At 36.7% G+C, this 9,814-nt stretch overlaps 1 protein-coding gene across 3 annotated transcripts in view; it reads left to right on the forward strand.

Annotated features, from left to right (window-relative positions):
- Positions 1–9,814, forward strand: part of LDAH (lipid droplet associated hydrolase) — a 152,669-nt gene that overhangs the window by 23,146 nt on the left and 119,709 nt on the right. For all 3 annotated transcript variants that reach the window (XR_001886510.1, XM_017876835.1, XM_017876836.1), the window contains 2 exons: positions 564–719; positions 8,834–8,977. Coding sequence is in view for 2 of the 3 variants with exons in the window: in XM_017876835.1 (XP_017732324.1) it covers positions 566–719; positions 8,834–8,977 (298 nt within the window). In the remaining variant the exon portion in view is untranslated. The remainder of the gene's footprint in view (positions 1–563; positions 720–8,833; positions 8,978–9,814) is intronic.

Consider the following 9,814-nt stretch of genomic DNA (forward strand, 5'->3'; position numbering starts at 1 on the left):
ATATATATATATATATATACACACACACACACACACACACACACACACACACACACATATGGATATGTATATATACATACACACACACAGCCACACACACACAGAATTTGGGACAAGAGAAGAGTAATACAAGGAAATAAGAGACTATAGGGAGTTCATTGTCCCTCTTACTCTTCTATGGGGAGAATGCAAGGGCAAGCCAGAACCTCTGCACTTTCTCACCAGGTGAAGGTAGGGGAATATGTCTCATGGTAATGCACAGAGCTAAAAGAGAATTCCAGCAGAGGGAAAGTGGAAGTTACAGTTTTGACTCAAACGCCTCTATAGTCTTTCCTTTTGCCAAGGATACGTCTCCTCCTTTCTAAATACTCTTGTGGTTTGTTTTGCTTGTCTTGCTATCTTATAATCCAGCATCACTGAATGGTCTTAAAGTTTCCCAGATGTCCTTGTGGCATTTCCTTCTAGGTATATTGAAATTGGCCCTTTTTTATTCTTGAATTTTGTCCTTGGCTCAAGGCTTTACATTTTACTGACTCTTATACTACTTTTCTCCCCTTATTTAGAAATGGACTCAGAACTCAAGGAAGAAATTCCTGTGCATGAGGAATTCATTTTGTGTGGTGGAGTCGAAACCCAGGTTCTAAAATGTGGGCCCTGGACTGACCTCTTTAATGATCAAAGTGTCAAAAGGCCTAAGCTGCTTATTTTCATTATTCCTGGTGAGTATAAAAGTCTGGATGAGGAGACTTTTTGTAGATACTCCTAACTATGTCTGATTTTAAAGTATAGAGAATTTGGTAAATATAGAAAACCTTGGAGAAGGAATTAAAATCGCTAGACCCATTGTTAACAACCACCCTTAATATTTTGATGGCTGGACTTTGTGTTTTTCTTCTATGTATTTACATTATGTTGTCTGTTATGTGTGTGTGTATTTGTGTGTGTGTTTGTGTCACAGTTGGAAGTATATACTATATATGCAGTTTTGCAATGTGGTTTTTAAAGCATTTCTTAATATTTAAAATTTTATCAATATTTTTGCCAGTTTTCTAAACTTTTTCTGCCTCATTTCAACATGATTATATGTTTATTATAGAATATTTGGCTGGGTGCGGTGGCTCATGCCTGTAATCCCAGCACTTTGGGAGGCCAAGATGGCCTCTTTCTTAGTTTATTCTCTTGTTTTTGGTAGAGCGCGCATCTTCTAGTAGCTTCCTTAGAAGAGGTACAAGAGAAGTAACACAGCATGCTGGATAGTGTCTTAGACTCTAGGTTGGAAATAATTTTTCTATAGGAGGAAAATGGAGGGCGTTAAATAGAAGGCATTAATCATTGTTTTCCAACACTCAGAGCTGCTTATAAGAAGTATTGGTATCATTTCTGATTTTCGCCTTTTGTATGTAAAGCTTCTCTACCCACATTTTGGAGACCTTTTCTTTGTTCTGAGATTCTGAAATTTATCAGTGAAGCACATTGGTGTGAGTGTTTTTTCATACAATGTACTTGGGTTTTGGTGGGCCCTTTTAAGCCAGAAACTCATATTCTAATAGCTCTTTGTTTTTCTTTTCTTTTTTGTAGTCTCATGTTTAATGGATGCAATATCATTTTCTTTTCTTTTTTTTTTTTATTGCATTTGTAAGAATTTTCACTGTGTTCCTTTTTTTTTGTTTGCATTAGTCTTTAGTTTTCCTCAAATGCCTGGCAATCTTTGACTATCCGTTCATGTTTAAGAGGAAGATAAAAAACAAAATGGAAGCTTTGCACTCAGAGCTGGGGCTTATCCAAAGGTGTGTCTAGGGTAATTAGCCATCCTAGCTTGCTTAGGACCAAGAGGTTTTCTAGGACATAAGACTTTCAGTACTAAAACCATGACAGTCTCAGGCAAAACAGAGGGGTTGGTCACCCTAGGTGGGCCTCATTCTAAGGTGATCGAGTAAGGACCCAGCATTTCATTGAGGGATTTCCAACTTTGAGTGTCTGAAAGTTCTTTCTTTTATTGTTCAGTTTTCCTGGGGAGGAGTCTTTCAGGCTCCTGTTTGAGGAATGGAAACCTGTCTGTTAATGTTCAGAAAGGAACAGGGGAAAGGAGGTGTTGGGAGTTTCGGTGTTTGATTATGCCTAGTCCAACCTCTTCTCAGTAAGGTACTTCCATTCTCAGCTGGACTAAGATTCCTGATCCAGAATTTCTCTTTGTTTTAACCACTTCTGGGAATAAACTATTCTTCTGCCAGGATGTAACAGTCTTTCTGAAAGTCAGTCCAGCAGCATCTATTAGATAAAAATACACGTACTTTTCCAGTAGTGAAGGAGAGTTTGAAATTATAGGCATGGCAAGTGCTGGTTTGATGGAGCAGAGATTGGAATAGCATATAGCATAGGATAGAGAAAATAAGTAGAAACATTATCTTCAACTCGACAGGGGATATCCTTCTAAGGTTAGAAAGAAGGAGGTGAAATTGGTTACTAAAATGAAGAAGTGTAAAGGCATATCAGAGGGAAATGAAGTCTCCTGCTTCCTGACCGCTGTTTTCTCTGTTGACAGTTAAGATCATGTTTCCAATGCTAATCATTTCTAGCTCATGAAAAGATCTAGGCCTGTTGTTCTAAAAGATCTAGGCCTGTTGTTCTTCTAGGATCAGAAGTATTGCTTGAGAACTTTAAAAATGCAGTTCCTGGGCCTTATCCCTGACCAGAAAGTCTGGGGGTTGGGCAATCAGTGTTTTAAAAAGCCCTCCAGGGGACTGTGATATGCATACCTGATCCAGGGTGGAGTCATGGGAATGAGTTGCTTAAGTTTAATGTAGGTGAAGTTCTTTGGATTTGATCATAATAATGATGATGGGACAAAGTTTTTGACTCAGTCAGTCTAACTGGATTTTGAAATGTCCTGACGTGACATGACAAGTGAAACTGTCATTTAAGGGTCAAGGCTTTCAGGCAATGTGTGAGTGACTAAAAAGTTGATAGATGGAAATGGATGGCTTGAGTCTTAAAGGAGAAGAGGTTGTTCTAATAGTGAGGTGAAATAGTAAGTGGGACAGACAACCCACCCACTTCCCCACCTGGGGATAGTATTTATTCACTCACTCTTTTATCCCAGGTGCTAGGAATGCTGTGTTGCATTAAGTCTTTGCTCTGATTGAGTTATATGTGGTGTTAGAGAAGAGTGACTGAGGTCTCTGCTGAAGAGGATTGGAAGGAAGACAGCCCATTACAGGGGAGAGCCAGATTTCAGATAGGTCAGGAGATAAAGGGAGCATTCAGTGAAGACACTGAGGATGGAGGGAAGCATAAAACATTTGTAGTTTGACAGTCTCATTGTTTATAGTGCTTTGACATTTTCAGATCACATTTCATTTCCTAGTGTTCTTTTATGTTTGCCCTGCTCATTAGTTTGTGGGATTTAGAATTGTATTTTCTTTTTTGGCAGGTTTTTGGGAAGCTAATCTATTTACACTGTGGGAATAATCAGGATAACAGTATTTTAAGGATTGTGAAGCCATTATCACACCGTGTTATGTCCATCTATGATAGATTGACATAACATTTCATTTTAAATCACATTGCTTTTGCAGCTAGCAAAATTAATTCTTCACTTCTAAGTTAGTAATGATAATGGCGAGTGAGTGATCAGATTGAAGAACTTTTAATTTAGTTTCATTTTTTCCAATGAATTTTGGATCTTGGATTTATGTAAAGTAACATTGTCCTTGGACTTTCTTTAAGTAGTGAAATGAACAAAGGGAATCAAATTGAGAATTCACCACAGAGTACATTGAATCATAATTCTTAGGAGGTCATGTGGAGATAAAAGAATCATGTGAAGTATCGAGTGCTGTGAGTACAGTGGTTGGAGATCCAGCAGATAAGGCTCCATGAATGAGTCTAATAGGTCTGTCTACATGGCAATCTATTATATAGATACTGTGCCATATTAACTTGATATGTGGCAGTTTTCGTTCCCTTCCCTACAAAATTAACTGGAAGGCATAAGTCTATACTTGCAGTGTTGTATAGTTGGAGTTTATTAGCAGTCAGGGCCTAGAGATGATCCCTACAACTTCTGTTATATATTGTGTGGGTATTTGACTGATTTGACTGTTACGAGCATGTTCAAGTGTGTGTTTATAACACATTTTGATGTAAACTTTTGATTAAATATTTTACCTGCATGTCTGTATTGGAATGTTTTCCAACATCCTTACACTTGGATCTCCCGTGTACCCCTCCATGTGTGTGTCTTGTTTAGTTGCATAAACATGGACCTTTTAATTTTCTTTGTGGTTTTTTAACAAGGAGGTTTAAGTGGTGAAGTATGAAGTACTGTATGCAATGGTATTTAAGCATTTTGCATTGCATTTTCCACTTCTGTGTCTGTTATGAGTTAGACCTTTATGTTACTTGCTATGCATTCAGTTTGAAAGGATTTATTGTATGTAAGTGCCATGTGCCCAATCTAGTGCTGCTTGGTGCCACTGGATACAGGGAACTATAGCAAATGATGGCTACTTTTAAAGAAGTTAAACTTACAAGTTTGGTACATTATACATGCTACAATATTAAGTATATTTCTGACAGGATAAAACTTCCATTTTTCTGCATCTGTTGAGGATCATATGATTTTTCTTTTATGGTTGGTTAATGTGGTGGATAATGTTAATTTTTGAATGTTAAACCAATCCAGCCTTCCTGTGATAAATCCCACTTGGTCATGATGTATTATGCTTTCAACATTTTGATGGACTCAGTTTGCTAAAATTTTGTTTAGAATTTTTCCATCTTTGTTCACAAGGGATAGTGGTCTGTAGTTTTCTTTTTTGTTTTTCTTTTTGCAGTGTCTTTATATGGTTTTGGTATGAGGGTGATGCTGGCCTCATAGAATGAGTTAGAATATATTTCTTTCTTGATATGGTTTGGCTGTGTCCCCACCCAAATCTCATCTTGAATTGTAACTCCCACAATTTCCACGTGTTGTGGGAGGGGCTCAGTGGGAGGTGATTGAATCACGGGGGTAGGTCCTTCTCATGCTGTTCTTGTGATACTGAATAAGTCTTATGAAATCTGATGGTTTTATAAAGAGGAGTTCCCCTGAACACACTCTTTCTTTTTGCCTGCTGCCATCCATGTAAGACGTGACTTGCTACTTACTCCTTGCCTTCCACCATGATTGGGAGGCGTCCTCAGCCATGTGGAACTGTGAGTCCATTAAACCTCTTTTGTGTGTGAATTGCCCAGTTTCGGGTATGTCTTTATCAGCAGCATGAAAACAGACTAATACATTTCTCTTCTATTTTCTGAAAGAGTTTGTATAGATTGGGCCTTTTTCTTCCTTAAATGTTTGATAGAATTCACCAGTGAAGCTGTGTGGGCCTGGATTTCCTTTGTGAGAAGATTTTTAACTTAAATTCCAATTAATCTAATCAATTTAGGGCTACTTAGGTTATCTGTTTCTCTTGAGTAAACTTTGATAGTTTCTGTCTTTCTAGAAGTTTGTCTATTTTATCTAAGTTGCTAAATGTATTGCTATGAAAATTTTCGTATTTTTCCTAATTACTCTTTTACGATAGAAAAATTTTTTTAAATTTAAATCTAATTATGCCTTAACCCTGCTCAATCTCTTTTAATGTTACTTAGATTAAAAGCCAAATTACTTATCATGGCCCAAAAGGTATCACATGGTTGTATTTTTCTTCCTCTTCAACCTGATCTCATACAAGATTTGATATCTCTCGTTATGCTTTAGCCACACTGATAGATCAGATGCATAGGGAGGAACCAAGGATTATGGACTGTCTCCCATTTCTTCAAGAGCTAAGATCTTTATTTCTTGAGGACCTTCTCCCTCCTTAGTATTTATTCTCTTCCCTCAAATTTTCACAAGGCTTATTTCTTGCCATTTTGGGGTCTTGGGTAAATGTCACCTCCTCAGACCTTTTTTTCACTCTATTCTCTTCCCTTCTCTATCATGTGACCCTATTTATTCCTTTTATAGGAGTTCTCACACTCTTTAATTATCTCATCTATTTAGTTATGTGCTGTATATTCTCCCATTAGTACATAAATTCCAAATAGGCCCTCATCTGTCTTTTGACTGACATAGTGACTTTCATGCAGTAAGTGCTCAATAAATAATTGAGGGCTAAAAGAAGCTGTAATTCTGAATAGAATGAATGAACATAAGTAATTGGCATCATCATTTACTTGATGATGATAAAACTGTGGATCAGAAAGCTTAAGAACTCAGACTTAAACCCAGAGATAGGGAGAAAACTTTGTTTTATTCATTTATTTTTTCTTCCTCATTAAAAAAAAATACGTTAAGTTCTGGGATACATGTGCAGAATGTGCAGGTTTGTTACATAGGTATACATGTGCCATGGTGGTTTGCTGCACCAATCAACCCATCATCTAGGTTTTAATACCCTCATGCATTAAGTATCCATTGTCTAGTACTCACTGTTTTTTGTATATCCTGTCATTGTAACTGACATCTAAATCACGGGGTTATCTTTGATGTCTCCTTAATGTTACACCAGTTTTTAATTGTTATAATAGCTGTAGTATTAATAGCTGCCATTTATGCAGCCCCTACCATGTACCAAGTTTTGTTCTAGTGGCTATCTATTCATTATTTCTAATGAAAAATGCTAACTATTATATAGAGATATTGTAAGACTGACTAAAACAAGGAATGCAGAAGATCCTACACCAGATTACTGATGTTTTTAAAAAATTCAGTATTATGATTTTCTTTTGTATATACTTCCAGTCATCAAATATTTATTTATAACTTGCCATATATGTGATATTGGCTAGGTTATTTAACCTCACTGTACTCAGTTTCCTCATCCATAAAATGGAAGTAATGATAGTGCTACCTCATATGATAATTAAACAATACATGTAAAGCACCTAAACACTGCCTGGCATGTAGTAAATTATAGCACCTAAAAATATTAGCTATTATTATTTTCTAGCCATATGAACAAATCTATGAGCAACATAAAACATGTGAATATGAGGTATAACACATTCCTAGAAGGTTATACTCAGTAATATAAAAATATACAATTTTTATGAATTAATATAGTAATGAGATGAAATTTTAGTCACAATCCCAAAGAGATTTTTAAAAATTGAAACTACTGAAAATAACCCTAAAGTTTATGAGACCAGCTCAGAAAATTTAGAAAAAGAAAATAAAGGGAAGGAATTTGCCCTACCGATTAACATATCAAAAAAAAAAATGTAATTAAGACAGTATGGCCTGGCAGAGGAGAAAAGGAAAAATAAACTGAATTATTTGGTATAGGAATTAGCAAGTGAATGTAAAAAGGTAGTGTTGGGTCAGAAGATATTTCAAATCAGTGCAGAAAGAATGGATTATATAATAAATGGTCTTGGAACAATTGGCCAGTCACTTGGAAAAAAGTTGGATTGCTACTTAGTATTTTATACTAAAAAATATTCTAAACTTACTGAAGACTTAAATGCATAAAACATGAAACAGTGCCACCCACAACTTCCATAGATGTTACAGCCCCTGTGCTGGTACGCCCTTCCTCCCTTCTTTCTTCCTTAGCTATGCAGTGGCCAATAAACTGACCAAAGAACATATTTCTTCATTTGAGGAAGTTTTCATCCTATTTGACAAAGAAGCCAAAAGCACCATCAAAAAAAAGGAATTTGGAACTTGGGTCACTAGGTCAGAATGCAGCAGAAGCAAAATAATGTGGATGCTAAGGCCATTGTATACTACCATTATAGCTAGACATTGTTGTACAAGTTTGAATACCTAACATTTATATAATACTATGTTTCAGGCAGTGTTACAATGCTTTACATATATCGATTCACTTACTCTTCAAATGAGGTAGTACCATTATTACACATTTTGTGGATGAGGAAACCAAGGCACAGAGAGGTTAAATAGCTTGGTCAAAGCTCACACAGTTGGCAAGTGGCAAAGCCAAGATTCCAACCCAGGTAGTCTGGCTCCAGAGTCTATGCTCTTAATCACTTTATTACACTGCTTATGTAGCAAACTGAAAGACATAAACAATTGAGTAGAAATCAGTGAAATTTGACAGGGATGACAGTGGTTATTTACATCAGTGCTCCAGAACCATGTCATGTAATTGCAGAGACCAGAAAGCCTAACAACATGAAGAAATAGATAAACTGATCAGAGAAGTAGATATTGATGGAAATGGACTAGTAGCTGTGAAGACTTTATATAGATGATGATTACAAGATGAAAATCCCATTTCGTTGTAATTTCCCCCTACAGATATATCAGATTGAATGTTTTTAAAAAGATCATTTATTTATTCTGTTTCTTTATAGCAAACTCATGTCAAAAATACCTTCTGTACACATATAAGAAAAATCTACATGTACTTGTGGACGTTTGTTTCCCCAAAAGATCAAGCTGTACACCTGTTTATAATTGTATTATTAGGGATAAGTGACAAGGAAACAGTAGACTCCTTAAAGCTCTCCCTGTGCATGCTTCTTACACTATTTTGGCTGGCTTGTTTCTCTGGTTTTCATGCACCTTGTTAACTGAGCATGACCAAATCTTGAAGTGCCTTATATGCAGTATTACTAATTTTAGACTTTTTCCAGATGACTTTATCTGGAAGACCCTGAAGGGTGTTTAAATAGGGTACTGCTGTGATTTTAATGGAAGTTTGAAGATAATCTCTCTTGGGTACTCTGAAGAATTCAGAGGAAAGTGTGAAAAGAAACAGACCCATCTTTTCTAGTCTGCGTGTCATCTTATACATATTTATTACTTTGATTAATCTAAGGTCTGTGTTTCTTTTCTTAGGTAATCCAGGTTTTTCTGCCTTTTATGTGCCATTTGCAAAGGCTTTATACTCTTTGACAAACAGACGCTTTCCAGTTTGGACTATCAGTCATGCTGGGCATGCGTTGGCTCCCAAAGACAAGAAGATTCTTACAACATCAGAGGGTATGTCCTTGTTAATATCTACTTTCCTTTATAGTGAGCGGAGGGTCATGTTTCTAGCAAGCCTGCTAAGGTTAAGAGTTACACCAGTGAAAACCTGCTTGTGGCATTAGGCCTGTGGTTCCATATTTTGGTAAACTTAGGATTTTTAGAGACATTTTAACTCTTTAGGTAGTTTTCTGTAAGAATATGGGTAGATAAAACAATCTATGACTTGCCTTCTTTATTTACCAATTAGTAATCAATTGTGTGGTTTTTGATCATGTATTATTTTCCTAGGGTTGTACTAGGAGGAATGGTGGGAAAAAAGCAGTCCCCAACCTTTTTGGCACCTGGGAACCAGTTTTGGGGAAGACAATTTTTCCACAGACTGGGGAGGGGTGAGTGGTTTTGGAATGAAACTGTTCCACCTCAGATTATCAGGTGTGCAACCTGGATCTCACATGCACAGTTCACAGTAGGGTACTCCTATGAGAATCTAATGCTGCCGCTGATCTGACAGGAGGCAGAGCTCAGGCGATAATGCTTCACTCGCCCATTGCACACCTTCATCTGTGTGGCCGGGTTCCTAACAGGCCACAGATGGGGGTTGGGAACCCCTTTTATAAACCATGTTCTTTACTTTAAAGAAGCTTTTTCTCTCATATTTAGAGAATAATTAAGTGATAAATCATGGCCTGCTAATCATGTAGACACCTAAGGAGTAAACGAAGGAGAAACCACAGTGTGGGTTAGGAGAGACTCTGTGGAGTCTGCAAAAAACCTTGTATTTTGCAGCTGACCATTTAGCTGCAGGGAGCATGTTGTATAATTTTCTTTTTTTTTTTTTTTTTTTTTTTT

This window comes from Rhinopithecus bieti, unplaced genomic scaffold (genome assembly GCF_001698545.2).
Source record: "Rhinopithecus bieti isolate Rb0 unplaced genomic scaffold, ASM169854v2 scaffold_7681, whole genome shotgun sequence".
NCBI classification, from domain to species: domain Eukaryota; kingdom Metazoa; phylum Chordata; class Mammalia; order Primates; family Cercopithecidae; genus Rhinopithecus; species Rhinopithecus bieti.